This window comes from Dendrobates tinctorius, unplaced genomic scaffold (assembly GCF_039654945.1).
Source record: "Dendrobates tinctorius isolate UK_male_01 unplaced genomic scaffold, ASM3965494v1 ptg000097l, whole genome shotgun sequence".
In the NCBI taxonomy this organism is placed as follows: domain Eukaryota; kingdom Metazoa; phylum Chordata; class Amphibia; order Anura; family Dendrobatidae; genus Dendrobates; species Dendrobates tinctorius.
The window spans coordinates 22781455-22798642 of NW_027361765.1; the positions used below are offsets into that span (position 1 = coordinate 22781455).

General features: G+C 45.5%; 1 protein-coding gene across 2 annotated transcripts in view; it reads left to right on the forward strand.

Annotated features, from left to right (window-relative positions):
• MYO1E (myosin IE) overlaps window positions 1-17188 on the forward strand; it is a 274229-nt gene that overhangs the window by 60390 nt on the left and 196651 nt on the right. The window contains exon 1 of one of the 2 annotated variants that reach the window (XM_073586956.1): window positions 9537-9811. The exons of the other annotated variant lie outside the window; for it this stretch is intronic. Coding sequence (XP_073443057.1) covers window positions 9809-9811 — 3 coding nt within the window. The 5' untranslated portion in view covers window positions 9537-9808. Of the gene's footprint in view, window positions 1-9536; window positions 9812-17188 lie in introns of those variants that run through there. 2 annotated transcript variants of the gene reach the window in all.

Consider the following 17188-nt stretch of genomic DNA (forward strand, 5'->3'; position numbering starts at 1 on the left):
TTTTTGGAGCACTGGAGTAATGTTGTCTGCATTTTATTAATAGCGATGGAGTGGACGGTATGAAAAAACGTTTAGATTTTGAATTTCCATGAGGGGTTGGAAAATTTACAGAATAATCTCCAAGATATTGGATAACTTTTATATGTTTGTGTGGGCCAGTCATGTATTGCCATACCTGAGGAAAAAATGAAATATCCTGTTAAAGAAATATCTCTTTTCAAATAAGAATGAAAGATACATAGTAAAACATTCTGTCATAAGGTATTTTGCACATTCAAAATGCTATGCATGTTGTGTTGATCAAATGTTAACAGTCCGTTTAACCCCTTGATGCCACATGACGTTATATAACGTCATAGCATCTGCCCTGTCGATGTCCAATGATATATAATGTCATTGCCTTCTGCAGTGTGAAAGCATCGTGATCGCGGGTCGATCGCGCTTTATTCTGGGCGGGTGTCAGCTGCATGTTACATCATGTCATTTGTGACGAAATATGTACGGCGTAATAATAAGAGCGCCGCAAAGATGGCGGAGCTACGTTTTTTTTCTATTTTCACTTAAAAAATTTTTTAAAGTTTTTATGTACATAGTGTAAGAGGTTGTTACATGTCCTGACCCATAGAGGGCTCTGGACTAGGGAGATGTCCAGCTGGGTGGAGCATATCAGCTGCTGAAGCAAAAGCACCTGATATTAACCCATGGAATCCCTTAGTTCAGTGGAGAATCCCCAGGTCAGGAGACCTGTCCGTGTGGGCTCAGAGTGTGAGTCACACAGAGACACCATATCGCCTGACGGAGGTATAAGGCCTCCAGGCTCAGAAAACGGTGTCACAAACGTCATGTTATAAGTGATCCTGAATGCTGTAGTGACAGTATGTTGTTTCCATGTGGAAAATAAAGTACTGGCAGGAACTAGTTATAAAGATAGTCGGTGTTGCTGTGATCTGTTGTCCGTGCGCTAGTCATCTTGGTCCAAGATGGCGGTCCCAAGGCGAGTGTGATCCCCCAGATTGTCACAATAGTATATTATAATAGACTAGATGGTGGCCCGATTCTAACGCATCGGGTATTCTAGGACCGACCTTGTAGACAGGAGTGAAGTGTGTCACACTGACTGACAGACCTTGTAGACAGGAGTGAAGTGTGTCAAACTGACTGACAGACCTTGTAGACAGGAGTGAAGTGTGTCACACTGACTGACAGACCTTGTACACAGGAGTAAAGTGTGTCACACTGACTGACAGACCTTGTAGACAGGAGTGAAGTGTGTCACACTGACTGACAGACCTTGTAGACAGGAGTGAAGTGTGTCACACTGACTGACAGACCTTGTACACAGGAGTAAAGTGTGTCACACTGACAGACCTTGTACACAGGAGTGAAGTGTGTCACACTGACTGACAGACCTTGTAGACAGGAGTGAAGTGTGTCACACTGACTGACAGACCTTGTACACAGGAGTAAAGTGTGTCACACTGACAGACCTTGTAGACAGGAGTGAAGTGTGTCACACTGACTGACAGACCTTGTAGACAGGAGTGAAGTGTGTCACACTGACTGACAGACCTTGTACACAGGAGTAAAGTGTGTCACACTGACAGACCTTGTACACAGGAGTGAAGTGTGTCACACTGACTGACAGACCTTGTAGACAGGAGTGAAGTGTGTCACACTGACTGACAGACCTTGTACACAGGAGTAAAGTGTGTCACACTGACAGACCTTGTAGACAGGAGTGAAGTGTGTCACACTGACTGACAGACCTTGTAGACAGGAGTGAAGTGTGTCACACTGACTGACAGACCTTGTACACAGGAGTAAAGTGTGTCACACTGACAGACCTTGTACACAGGAGTGAAGTGTGTCACACTGACTGACAGACCTTGTAGACAGGAGTGAAGTGTGTCACACTGACTGACAGACCTTGTACACAGGAGTAAAGTGTGTCACACTGACAGACCTTGTAGACAGGAGTGAAGTGTGTCACACTGACTGACAGACCTTGTAGACAGGAGTGAAGTGTGTCACACTGACTGACAGACCTTGTACACAGGAGTAAAGTGTGTCACACTGACAGACCTTGTACACAGGAGTGAAGTGTGTCACACTGACTGACAGACCTTGTAGACAGGAGTGAAGTGTGTCACACTGACTGACAGACCTTGTACACAGGAGTAAAGTGTGTCACACTGACTGACAGACCTTGTACACAGGAGTAAAGTGTGTCACACTGACTGACAGACCTTGTACACAGGAGTAAAGTGTGTCACACTGACTGACAGACCTTGTACACAGGAGTAAAGTGTGTCACACTGACAGACCTTGTACACAGGAGTAAAGTGTGTCACACTGACAGACCTTGTAGACAGGAGTGAAGTGTGTCACACTGACTGACAGACCTTGTACACAGGAGTAAAGTGTGTCACACTGACTGACAGACCTTGTACACAGGAGTAAAGTGTGTCACACTGACAGACCTTGTACACAGGAGTGAAGTGTGTCACACTGACTGACAGACCTTGTAGACAGGAGTGAAGTGTGTCACACTGACTGACAGACCTTGTACACAGGAGTAAAGTGTGTCACACTGACTGACAGACCTTGTACACAGGAGTAAAGTGTGTCACACTGACTGACAGACCTTGTAGACAGGAGTGAAGTGTGTCACACTGACTGACAGACCTTGTAGACAGGAGTGAAGTGTGTCACACTGACTGACAGACCTTGTAGACAGGAGTGAAGTGTGTCACACTGACTGACAGACCTTGTAGACAGGAGTGAAGTGTGTCACACTGACTGACAGACCTTGTAGACAGGAGTGAAGTGTGTCACACTGACTGACAGACCTTGTAGACAGGAGTGAAGTGTGTCACACTGACTGACAGACCTTGTAGACAGGAGTGAAGTGTGTCACACTGACTGACAGACCTTGTAGACAGGAGTGAAGTGTGTCACACTGACTGACAGACCTTGTAGACAGGAGTGAAGTGTGTCACACTGACTGACAGACGTTGTAGACAGGAGTGAAGTGTGTCACACTGACTGACAGACCTTGTAGACAGGAGTGAAGTGTGTCACACTGACTGACAGACCTTGTAGACAGGAGTGAAGTGTGTCACACTGACTGACAGACCTTGTAGACAGGAGTGAAGTGTGTCACACTGACTGACAGACCTTGTAGACAGGAGTGAAGTGTGTCACACTGACTGACAGACCTTGTAGACAGGAGTGAAGTGTGTCACACTGACTGACAGACCTTGTAGACAGGAGTGAAGTGTGTCACACTGACTGACAGACCTTGTAGACAGGAGTGAAATGTGTCACACTGACTGACAGACCTTGTAGACAGGAGTGAAGTGTGTCACACTGACTGACAGACCTTGTAGACAGGAGTGAAGTGTGTCACACTGACTGACAGACCTTGTAGACAGGAGTGAAGTGTGTCACACTGACTGACAGACCTTGTAGACAGGAGTGAAGTGTGTCACACTGACTGACAGACCTTGTAGACAGGAGTGAAGTGTGTCACACTGACTGACAGACCTTGTAGACAGGAGTGAAGTGTGTCACACTGACTGACAGACGTTGTAGACAGGAGTGAAGTGTGTCACACTGACTGACAGACCTTGTAGACAGGAGTGAAGTGTGTCACACTGACTGACAGACCTTGTAGACAGGAGTGAAGTGTGTCACACTGACTGACAGACCTTGTAGACAGGAGTGAAGTGTGTCACACTGACTGACAGACCTTGTAGACAGGAGTGAAGTGTGTCACACTGACTGACAGACGTTGTAGACAGGAGTGAAGTGTGTCACACTGACTGACAGACCTTGTAGACAGGAGTGAAATGTGTCACACTGACTGCGCGCAGCTCATTTGCATACGCTGCGCTCATTGGTTGCCGCGTCTGGCGGCAACCAATGAATATCCGTGACAGACAGAAAGACAGACAGACTGACACGATTATGCAATTATATAGTAGATAGCAAAAAGTACAACTCTTCCCGAAAACAAATAAGCCGTCATCCAACAATATCACTGGAAAGATGAAAGCGTTACGAATTTTTAAAGTTAGGTAGGAAAAACGAAAATTATAAAATCCAAAAAAGCCTGGTCATCAATGCGCAAACAGGCTGTGTCACCAAGGGGTTAAAGGGTTTTATGGCCATGCCATTAATTTAATTGCAGGTGTACTGTATGTGGTTCTGCAAAACCATTGAAATGGAACTTTCAGTAAGCACAGTATGTTAAACAGCTACAATCAGTTATCCCTGGTCATAGCCATTTGTAGGTGCGTCAGCTTTCACTGTAGACACGCACCATGCATGTAGTGACACCAGACAAGAGATGTGTGTATATATACAGCTGATTTCAGGAAGGGGTAAAATATGAAAATATAGAAATACTGTATCATTTGACACTAAACTACAATTGCTCTTATTGCTGTACCTGTTTTCTGAATGTCAGTAGATACTGTTTACCTTTGCCATTTGGATCCTTTAAAGCAAAATACCTATAAAAGGAGTATTTACAAAATTAGTTGGAGTACACAATATAGCCAAGTGGTATTCACAGTATTAATGGAAAGAGAACCACAATTTACTGCAGGTCAAAACTGTACTGTCTTGTATTCATTTAGTTTTCCAGTCCTTACTCCTTGTTTCATTATGCTTGGGACTCAGATTGCAAAATCCTAGTAAATTCATTGACAGTATATAAAAGCATGCAGGGCCAGTTGTAGACAAAGTGGGGACCCGGGCAATATTAAAAATGGGCCCCTAATTCTAAAATAGTGTACCAACATAGTGACAGATAGAAAATAGATAGAAGAGAGAGAGAGATGTGTGTGTGAGAGAGGTGTGTGTGAGAGAGGTGTGTGAGAGAGAGGTGTGTGAGAAACATAATATATACACACACATCACATATACAGATACACATGACATATACAGTATATATACACACATATACATGTACTGTATATGTATATGAATAAATGACAGTGCTGTCTGCTTACACATCTCTTCAGCTGCGATGGCTCCAGTCTGCCAGGCGACTCAGGGTGTGTGGGTGACATCAGTGGTTTCCTGCTGGGGAAGTGGGGCTGACGGAGGCACCAGCTCCGACTGCTTGCAGCGCTGGGGATTCCTCCATCCTGCTCTAATGTGCGCCGCTCCGAGAGACCACTAAGCGAAGCTCGGCTGAGCGGAGTTGGGAGCGCACGGCTGGGCGGAGTCAGGAGCACACGGCTGGGCAAGTGGGCGGGGAGGTGCGGCAAGTAACAAAAGTGTTCTGGGCAATCGGAGTCCGGACCAGCGGGGGATGGGGATTCTCTATCAGCGCCCCTGTTATCTTGGTGCCCTGTTTGCCCGGCTGTAGAAACTGGGCTGGTGCTGTGGACTAGGGGGACCCTCTTTTGCCTCGGGGCCCTGGGCAACCGCCCAGTTTGCCCCCCCCTAACGCCGGCCCTGAAAGCATGAAACCCTCAGGGATTCCCTGCAGCGCTGGGACCAAAGAAAAGGAGCCGACACTGAGTTGCCATGCACCCATCCACCTCCACGTCACTGCACCAGCTGACCAATGCAGAAGACGGGGTTCCCCTGCAACGAGAGGCAGAGAGGCCAGAAGCTGCATTCTGGTGGCTGTGGGTGGGAAATGGCAATTTCAGCATTGACAATAGCCACCTGTGTTGAGCCATTGATGCTAATCAGGAGGGCTGCACCGCATTGCATTACTCAGGTCTCGCTATGGCTGGCGCCCGCAATGCGTTCATGCATCAGCTCAGTGCGCTATTGCAAGACCTGTGTGAAGCAGCCTGATGCAAATTTTGTGGCCGACACTGCATCGGCATAATGTGATGCAGCGCCACCCATGATATTAGAATCAGCCTGCTTCACACAGGTTTCGCGGTTGGGCCTGCACTGAGTTGATGCTAATGCATCAGCTCAGTTGCGGGTGTCATAACAAGATAGGAGTACTGCAATGCAACAATGCCTTCCTGATTTTCATTGGCCTAATACAGGCAGCCTGTGTCGAGGGTGAAATTCTGGCTCATGGTCACACTCGTCACTGACGTGCCATGCAGAACAGAAGCCTGAGGAGCTGTAGGTGCAAAATACAAGGTCAACCACTGTAATAACATAAAAAATAATTGGTCACAGTTGCTCTTTACAGATAAACTGAAGCAACATATGATGGAAAAAAAATGATTTAGTTTTACAGTCACCTTTATTTTGCACAGATTTTTATAGTTTCACTTTCACAATGGAAAAATCATTTGGAAACCCACCTTTTTTGGAGTTGTGTTTCCACAAACCACTGGCGCTGCTTGTTGTTTCCTCTTGAAATCCATTTGTATTGATCTCTTGAATAATCATTTTCTTCAAGACTATTTAGAGGAACAAAGATGTAAATTTCTCCTCCTTTTGGAGTCACTGGTGGACCATGCATAATTTGTTCTGGAATTTCTCCTCTAGCTACCCTTTCGATAAGGTCAATAACCTGTTGATTTGTAAGGTCATCCTTCTTGTCTCTTAAATATGGTTTGTTCGCCATTAGAATGGTAGAATGGTCAGAGAAAGAAAACTCTTAGTATGTAGGCAGATTCTCCTTCATACTGTGAGGGTCACTGAGAGGCTAGTAGAAGCAACTAATATATGTAACTTTGTAACTTTTCACATAAGATGTTGTTTTGGTAACGGTCAGGTGACCATCCTGAGCTGCATCTCTCCATGCATAAAGATGAAATATGCTCCTGGGCATGTGTATTGGTGATATTTCACCCATAATCCCCATACAGAACAATATTTATACCCAAATTCCTATCGGATGTAGATGAAATATGCTCCTGGGCATGTGTATTGGTGATATTTCACCCATAATCCCCATACAGAACAATAGTTATACCCATATTCCTATCGGATGTAGATGAAATATGCTCCTGGGCATGTGTATTGGTGATATTTCACCCATAATCCCCATACAGAACCATAGTTATACCCATATTCCTATCGGATGTAGATGAAATATGCTCCTGGGCATGTGTATTGGTGATATTTCACCCATAATCCCCATACAGAACCATAGTTATACCCATATTCCTATTAGATGTAGATGAAATATGCTCCTGGGCATGTGTATTGGTGATATTTCACCCATAATCCCCATACAGAACCATAGTTATACCCATAATTCCTATCGGGTGTAGATGAAATATGCTCCTGGGCATGTGTATTGGTGATATTTCACCCATAATCCCCATACAGAACCATAGTTATACCCATATTCCTATCGGATGTAGATGAAATATGCTCCTGGGCATGTGTATTGGTGATATTTCACCCATAATCCCCATACAGAACCATAGTTATACCCATATTCCTATCGGGTGTAGATGAAATATGCTCCTGGGCATGTGTATTGGTGATATTTCACCCATAATCCCCATACAGAACAATATTTATACCCATATTCCTATCGGGTGTAGATGAAATATGCTCCTGGGCATGTGTATTGGTGATATTTCACCCATAATCCCCATACAGAACCATAGTTATACCCATATTCCTATCGGATGTAGATGAAATATGCTCCTGGGCATGTGTATTGGTGATATTTCACCCATAATCCCCATCTAGAACAATAGTTATACCCAAATTCCTATCGGGTGTAGATGAAATATGCTTCTGGGCATGTGTATTGGTGATATTTCACCCATAATCCCCATACAGAACCATAGTTATACCCATATTCCTATCGGGTGTAGATGAAATATGCTCCTGGGCATGTGTATTGGTGATATTTCACCCATAATCCCCATACAGAACCATAGTTATACCCATATTCCTATCGGGTGTAGATGAAATATGCTCCTGGGCATGTGTATTGGTGATATTTCACCCATAATCCCCATACAGAACAATAGTTATACCCAAATTCCTATCGGATGTAGATGAAATATGCTTCTGGGCATGTGTATTGGTGATATTTCACCCATAATCCCCATACAGAACCATAGTTATACCCATATTCCTATCGGATGTAGATGAAATATGCTCCTGGGCATGTGTATTGGTGATATTTCACCCATAATCCCCATACAGAACAATAGTTATACCCAAATTTCTATCGGATGTAGATGAAATATGTCACCAGGCGTGTTTATCCCTGATATTCTACACTTTATCCCAAGTAGTTAAAATCTGTATTCCCTAGTTCCATTGTTATGTTTGTGATCCAGCCCTGCGAATGTTCTCATTCATTCTGCCATTATTTCTATGGAACTTCCTACGACTTCTCTCTATGTTGGCAAGCGAAGAGTTAAAATTGCTGGTGCCTGCTTTAACATAGAATCCAGCAGAACTCATTTCCTACTGTGCAGGTGAAAAATATGCTGACATCTACTGGTCGAGTCCAGCATTGCAGCTAATCATCCCATCATCCCAATATGCAGTTTAGTATGTCCCGAAAGAACAGTGGTGAGCACAAAGGCTAATGCCAGAGCTGTAACAGCATATGTATGGACTTTGAATTCATTTTACTCTTTCCATTCTTTTGAAATGGAAGGGCTGCATCTTTTGATTTTTTTTTAATCAGTATTTATATCTATCTATTTATCTGTTATAGATAGACAGATTGATAGATATGGGAGAGATAGATATATAGATATGGGATAGATAGATGGATGGATAGATATGAGAGATAGCTAGATATGGGAGAGATACTGTAGATGGTTTGATAGATAGATAGATACAGGAGTGAACAGACAAAAGCTGCCCCGAGGAAGTGTAAAGGGCCCGTCACACTAAGCAATATCGCTAGGGATATCGCTAAAGCGTCACTGATATTGTGACGCAGCAGCGATATCGCTATGTGTGATACTTACCTCCGACCGGCTCCCCCGCTGTCTGTCGCTGATCGCGCGAGAACGTCCTGGACCACTTCCTGCTGGCGCCGACGAGTGACGTGTGGACGCGGGCGGGAGGACGTCATCATCGCCGCGTCTGACAGGTAAGTATCGCCCGCTGTATCGCTGCTGCATCGCTGTGAGATCTGCCTGTGTGGCAGCTCACTAGCGACCACTTAGCGATGCACCAGCGATCCTGACCGGGTCATATCATGGTCGGGATCGCTGGTACATCGCTAAGTGTGACGGGGCCTTAGCACTATATGGGCCCCTTCCGGTCCACACACCCTGCCTCTCTCACCCCTGGGCTGCAGGTTGCCCCGCTGGTCTGTCACTGAGTACAGAGGAGAGATGTCAGTCACTCGCATTGTCACTGAATGCACAAGCAGGACAGTCCCCACAAGGATTCCCATAAGCTCAGTCTTCACAGCAGCCTCTGTCCTCCCTCCACACAACTTGTTCCATATGGTAAGAGCTGAGAAAAACTACATTTCCCAAAACCCTTTGGCGCCCTCCTCTCCAGCCATCCAGTCGTGTTCCCTGGGGACGCGGTGACGCGAGGTCTGCCGGCCGCTGATTGGCTGACGTGAAGCTTTGTTTGCCATTTATGGGCAGGGACAGCCCGGACTGGTGCTAGGACGCTCATTGTAAATCGCATGACTGAGGGGGGAAAGCGGCCGCAGCTGGAACCGCAGGAGCAGCCAGTGGGAGAAGAGGCGGCACCGGGAGCTCTGGACAGTGACGGCTCGTCTGCTGCACCGGGGGCTCCATCACTCGCCGGTCTCTGCTCCGCAGTCCCTGCTGCCGGTGTGAGGCAGGAGCCCTTCATGTCTGCTGGGCTCGGGATACACCTCAGGAAGGAAGCCCTGTAACCTGCCGCGTCCCCAGCACTCAGCTGCACCATGGTGAGTGCGCAGCCATGGCGCCGACCTGTGTGACAGCGGAGTATGCTGCCACTAGTAGTCGGGATCTAGTCTGTATGCAGCGTATAGTGCAATATGTATCTGTGTGTAATGTATTCAGACAGGATTTACTAAGCACTGGGACTCTGAGGCTTATAAAACGGTTATATATAAATATATCACTCAGTCTGGGCTGTAATGTTCTTATTCTCCAGTGGGCAGGCCGCCCGATGCATCATGTAACCAGCAGCTCCCTCTGCCCATCAGCACTGACATGAGGCGACATAATGGCCATCCTTGGATAGACTCTTGTGTGGCGGTATACATATTGCCCCAGCTGTGCTGGTGTCGGGACATATCGGGGGGTTGTACCCTTGGTGCCAGGGGGCGCTGAGCCCAGGCCAACTTATTTGGCTCTAGCACTCGCTGAGCGCCTCGCTGGGGCACAGAGGTGCTCTCCAGTTACTGATCCTCCTGTGAAGCTGCCCACCACCCTGCTCCTCTTCTGGCTGCTGCCATGGTGGACCTACAGCAGGTAGAGCGTGGACAGGTGTGGGGAGTGTGCTGCCTGTCTTCCCTTTTAACCCTGTGTGTCGTAGGAAGGGCCGTACCTGGCCGTGAGCCTGATCATCCCCCTGCTGAGTGATTCTGCAGATGGTGCTGTGCTTTATGCCAACACCATTACCTGGGAAACAAGCTGGAAATGTGGGTGATCGCTCACTCCTAGAGAGCGGCCTGGTGTTCTCTCCCAGTCCCTAGGGACACTGGTACCTGACTACATACAATAAATCTTATGGTTGGCATGCTGGCCTCTGTTCCATCAGAGATGTCCTCATGAGGCCTACAGGCAGTAGAATGGTGGCTGACAGTCATGTTTCTGAGCCCTGAACCTTGCCTGCCCAGTGGAACTTGTCAGTGTTGTAGTAGGCATGAATTTAGCATGGTCTGCTTAGTACAAATGTACCAATAAATTGTGAAAAACCTTAATAAATTTGACATTAGTGGTAGCAGTTAAAGAGGTCCTATAAAGTCTATTTCCTATAAAGCACCTGGAAAAAGTAACCATCAGACCCCACAGAAGTTGCCATAATTTCATTTTACCACGATTTATGGCACTTCTGAGATACCACTGCAGATTGTAAGGGTCTGGAGCGTTATTTTTCAGCAGTACTATACTACTGTCTCTCTAGTGGCATTGTGATGACTTCATGGGGTGGTTGTTCTCAATGGCTTGGCTCTGGGGTCTCTGTGCATGCTCAGGGGTCATCCTGTGGAGCTGCAGAGAGATGGCCGGGCTTGGAGCTAGTGCGCATGTTCCAGCTTTTGGGCTACTGCTCATCCCACCTACAAAATGTATTGCTAAAACTGCACAGAAGTGTGACTGCTGCTGGAGGGTGGCAGTAGCAGTAACCACCGTGCTGTGGACCACAGAAAGTAGGTCCATGCAGAGCATTGCGAAGCTTAAACTAACGTTCCTATTTGTGAAATAGAAGAAAAATATTTCTACTCTGTGAGGTTAATATTAAATGTGATCTCCCAGTTGTGAATGTCCATTTAAAGCATTTATTATGGGATGGGGTCCATAGGTCTCACTAGACCACCGAAGGTGTCCAAAGAGCAGAAGAGGAAGCCGGCCCCAGCAATGGGGACGTCAGATTATAGCTGCTTTATAAATTGCCTCAGGTACAGTAACTTGGCAGTAAGTCTACATGATGTTGGAGGTATAAAGGGTTAACCGTGCGGCTGGAACCAGGCCTGTGGATGTAGAGAAGGCATCTTTGTCCTGCCTCCATACTGGTCCTGTTTACACTTTTCCCACCAGGTGAATGGAGGCAGTGTCCTGGCTGCACACTGAGCTGGGTGTCAGCTGCTGTGGCTCCTCTTTGCTTTCGTTCATTTCCTGACTGACTTAGAGTTGTTTTTGGGACTGACAGTCGCAGTCGTCGGGGACTTTCATCACACACATGACTCGGTCCTATGCGATCACTTCTGGGTCCATACATAGCTGGCACGTAGTGTCACAGTACCATTGGGCTGAATTGGCATCTAATGCATCACTCATTACAGGCAGGAAAGCTGTTTGTTTTGGCCGTGGCAGCGCTGTCACGTGTGTGCAGAGCAAGGTGTGTCAGTGATGACATGTTATGTCCCCAAGAGTCGGGCTGTACGTGCTCACACCCAGCAATATCCGCTCTCTGAAAATGTCATCTATAAAAGGGGTTGGCCCGGGAGTTAGGCTATCGCTTCCACAGGTGGATGAGTCGTCTTGTGTAGACCACCAGTCACTACAATAAAGCTTTATACCCCAAGAATGGCTTGTTATGTAGGATTTCAGTAGTTACTAGCTATTCCCCATTGCACCGTCAGGCTGTACATGCACAGTGGGACTTTTATATGCTCATTATCAGTTCATTCTTTCTGTAGAATGTCATTTATTAAAACCAGCAGGTATAAAAGGCTTGCATGTGTAGATCCCATACTTATGAACTGTTGGCACCAGTATTAATTGCTTGACACTGCCCACCTGTATTCTGTCTGATGTATAGGGGACCATAGAACTAGGGTTTCTAGTGTAGCTAGTTTTCTATTTGGGCTCTGTTCACACTGTTACTGTATTATGACTTTCATTGTTTTACATCAGACATAAAACTGTAACAAATTAGGCGTTAGCAGGTCTTGGAGTGGGTCAACTCCTTAAGGCACTTGAGGAAACTTTGAAAACATCTTCTTAATCATTTCTATGTAATATGATGTGCTATTCATATAATCAGACTTTTGATCATCTGTTAACCATTGTTAAATGAAGTGAGCTGACCATCCTTCAGGTGCTTCACTTGTGAGCTGCTCTAAAATTTTACAGTAGAAATCAAAGGGGAAGGCAAAAAGGCTTTTGGAGGCTTCCAAACACCCCCCCCCAAAAAAAAAAGAAAAATAAGCAAACCTCCAATTTGATTGTTTGCCATGACATTGGATGAAATCTTATACTCCCCTCTGGTACTGGCTCTGTCCCACCAGTGTCAACACTCCTTGTGTTCCCTGGCCTCACATGAGGTTGTTGTGTGAGCAGCACTGAGCCTGATCAGCAGCGGCTTCACTTTCCTCACCTTCTGGACAAATCAAAGATCGGTGGGAAGTCAAGGCTGCGACTGATCTGACTTCCTCATGATGTTTGCTCTGTCCAAAGGTGAGGAAAGTGAAGCAGACGGTGGTCAGGCGCAGGGCTCAAAAGATGTCAAAAAGGTCTACAAAAACCCCTCCAGGAAGAAAATAAGACGTTTGTCTTTCTTGACACAATTTCTGCTTGAAAATCTTGTCTGTTTTGTTTGCCTGGGGAAAAAAACTGTGTGTACATACCCTGCAATGTGCTTGTAGTGTATGACCCAGCCATCAATATAATGGGGGTATTGGTTACAATGGGTGGAAGCCTAGTCATTCAGCTGTAAAAGGAAGGAAAGCTAATCTCCTGTGTGATTGCTGGTATCCAGTGCAATACACTGCAAGAATGGAGCTGCTCGGTTTAGACTGTACAGACTCGTTGCTACCACTGCGAAATATCTCCTTACTTGGTGACTTTTATCCTTCCTGTAAAGGCCATTTTTGTCCAGTTGCTATGTGCTCAGTGCCCAACAATGGCCGCAGCCACACTTTCAGATAACTGCATTTGGTCACAGCGAGAAAAGTGTGGGTTTCTTTTTTTTGTACTGTTGGCACTGATTGTGTTGCTTGGTTCTAGGTTCATGTCTAAAATCTGAGACCTATCAGCTCGTAGAGTTAGACAGAAGCAAGATTGTGTTTTTTGTTTTTTAAACCAGCATTGGTTACATTGCACTGTAAAAATAAAATGCACATAATTAAGTGTACAATAAGGAGTTACTGTATGCTCTGCTAGGAAGGCTTCCGCCACCAAATAGCTACAGAAAAGCATCGTAGAAACATGAAAATGAAGTTTCAGCCTCTAATATGTAAAGAACACCCCCCTAGTAGGGTAGGTGCACAGTCGGTATACACTGTGGGTTGGAGACTGCGTACATCCGCAGCGTCCAGATGTTACAGCATAGTGGATGTGAGATCAAGAAATTCCATGCCCATGGCTCACCTCACCTGCAGAGATGGACATGTGGTGCTTCTCTCCAGACTGCAGCATGTCTATTTATCTTGCAGAGACTTGCGCCTCCGCAGGATAAATATCACCAGTGCAAAGTATATGACGCGGTGTATATGACGCGGTGAATCCGCACGGTTCAGTGAACACATGCAGAATTGCCTGCGGTCAATAGAAAGTGCAGCAGATTCCTGCACATACCCTTAATCAGAGTAGACCAAAGTGTTCATGTTTCATCAAGGATTATTAGTCTACACCCCCCCTGGCAAAACCTGCTCTCTTGGCAGTAAAGAAGCTGCTTGTTTTGCTGTATTCTTGTCTCTTGTGCATGTTGATAAAGTTTAGTGGCCCCCTGAAAGCCTGATGTAACGTACTTAGGTTTTTGCACTTGTCCATTGGGTGAAAACCCCTGAAAGTGGCATGCTGCAGTTTGCACTATCGCAGCCATTTTCTAAATCGGTCAGGAAAATAAAGTGTGTGTGTTCTGAAATCTGACGGCCTTTGCTGGTGCTGTAAACGCAGCTTAAAATTTGCACAAAAAAAGCTGCAAAAGGGCAACGTGTGATCAGGACTGGCCAATCACATGCATTAACCATTGAAAGTCCAAAATTGGGTAACTGCATTAACTTACTATATGGATTTTCAGTCAGGCCATGGAAATTTTACAACCCTGTCTTGGGTCACACACTGAGTATTTACTCCAGTCTCTTTTTTTTTTTTTTTTTTTTCCGTCAGGCGCGATCCGGCTTTTTGTAAAACCAGATCCGGCAAAATGCAATGCCGGATCCAGTTTTTCCCCATTGACTTGCATTGGCGCCGGATCGCGCCGGATGGCATTGCGTTTCATCCGTTTTTTGCCGGATCCGGCAACTTGTCTCATTCCGGCGTCTGGAAAAAACGGCTACTGTAACGTTTTTTGTCTCTGGCGAAAAAGCCGGAAGCGCCGGATCCGGCGCTTCCAGCTTTTTGCTACAATGAAAGTCTATGGGCGCCGGATCCAGAAAAAGACGGATCCAGCCACCGGATCCGTTTTTTTTTTAAGTCTGCGCATGCTCAGATCCAATTGGCCAGCCCCCGGAAACAGATATAACCTGCCAGACGGATCCAGCAAAAAAACGGATCCGTTTCTACAGTTCTCCAAAATTTATGCCGGGTCCGTTTTTTCTAAAAATAGCCGGATCCTGCCTGACGGCAAAAAACTGATGTGTGAAAGTAGCCGTAGTGAATCAAAGTTGCACCACAAAGAACTCCAAAAGAGTGCAATGTAGTTTGTGAAAACATTAGGTTTTTGTAACTAGGGACACAGGTTTTTTTTTTTTTTTTTTTGTTTTTTCTTGGGGTTTTTTTCCTTAATCACAGCAATACTAGCCACACAAATGGTCTTGCTGCTAAGAGCTACAGCATACTGGCACTTAGAGCAAAGATCACAGGCATAGAAATGACTTCAAAAGTCAATGCTGTATGTATAAAAAGAAACATTGTCGTCTGTGCTCCATGGATGTGAAATGACAATGCAGGAGGGACAGGAAGTGTCTGATTTCTTTGAACTTTTCAGAAAACTGAGGTCAGACCAAGTGAAGATAAAATCAAGTCTGACCTTCAACTTAGCTTCCATCTGGTCATTTGTATGTTTATTTTGGGCACATGTTGGTTGAGAGATGGGCATAAAGAATCTGCCCTGCAAGAAGAATTGGAAAGTCAAGCTTCACATTAATAGGGTTTACCAGTACACTTATGGCAATTTCAGTTAGAAAAAAAAAAAACCTCCCCTGCTCTGCCTCATGGATAGCACTGAGTGGTGTCTGTTCCGTTTCTTTTTCCACGGACATCACTCGGACTGAAAATACACTTATTTGAACAGCCCAGGATTAGAAATGCACGGCTCTCTTCCTAACACTGCGCTGCACCTGCCGGCTGTTTGCCTGATGTCGTTCAGCTCCTCTTCATTCCCCTAATCACACTGAGCTGCCATGTCACACAGCCTGTGGGCATTTCTCAGAAGAATCGGCCATATTTTTGTAATCCCATATGACCCCTCTGAAGACCCTAGAGAGCAGCCAGGACACCCAAGCAGAAGGCTGGATCATTTGGAGACTATCTTTATATGATCGCTGGCTCTTGCTGATAACCATAAGGATGATCATATTTTTATGAATTGGAGCTTTTTATAGACTGTTCTTCAGAAAATGTCCTGACGGATTAATGACGAGAAATAAGGCTCATTGTAAGCTGTATTGGTGGTATGCCATGTTCTTAACAGTGTTCATCTACTATATTTTTCTCCCAAGGGAAATTGATATTTCATCCATCCTAGGTGCAATTATTCAGTGTTGGCTTCATGCGCAGCCATTGACCCGTAGACTTTTTACTCGGCCCACAGGGAAAGAATAACACAATACACAGCTGTACTCAGGGGGAATTGAAAGTTCTCTACAATAAACATATTTTTTTTTTTTTGTTTCCAGCTGAGTGCAACAATGAAACTGGATGAAAGTGACGTACGTTGTGTATTCTCTGCAATCATGATCCAAAATATCAGTCTGCTTAAACTTCTACCTCTACAAAGAAAACATTACCCTAGCCCCTGATAATTCGCATGCAAAATGAAAATCCTATAAATTATAAATGTTACACTTTGTTTTATATTAACTCTATTAAATCAAATGCTTACATAAACATCTGTTAGGTCATCAATATAACTGTAAAACCCCATTAAAGGGAATCTGTCATCATTATTTTATTTTTTTTTTTTTTGCCCTATTAGCTGCAGGCATAGATATCGGGGGCTTATCTACAGCATTCTGTAATGCTGTAGATAAGCCCCCAATGTAACCTGAAAGAGAAGAAAAACTCGTTATATTATACTCACCGAGGTGGGCGGTCCGGTCCGACGCCTCCCTTCATGCGATGACGTCCTCTTCTCCCGTCCTGTAATGGCGCAGGCGCATTGCTCTGCCCTGTTTAGGGCAGATCAGAATTCTGCCTGTGCACTGCAGTGCGCTTGCGCCGGAGCCATTACAGGACGGGAGAAGAGGACGTCATCGCATGAAGAAGGGAGGGACGGGATGGCGACACCCACCGGACCGCCCACCTCGGTGAGTATAATATAACGTGATTTTCTTCTCTTTCAGGTTACATCGGAGGCTTATCTACAGCATTACAAAATGCTGTAGATAAGCCCCCGATGTCTATGCCGGCAGCTGAAAGGCCAAAAAAAGGTGACAGATTCCCTTTAAGTGACAACCCTCCTTTAGCATCATATCTACATTATTGGTGAT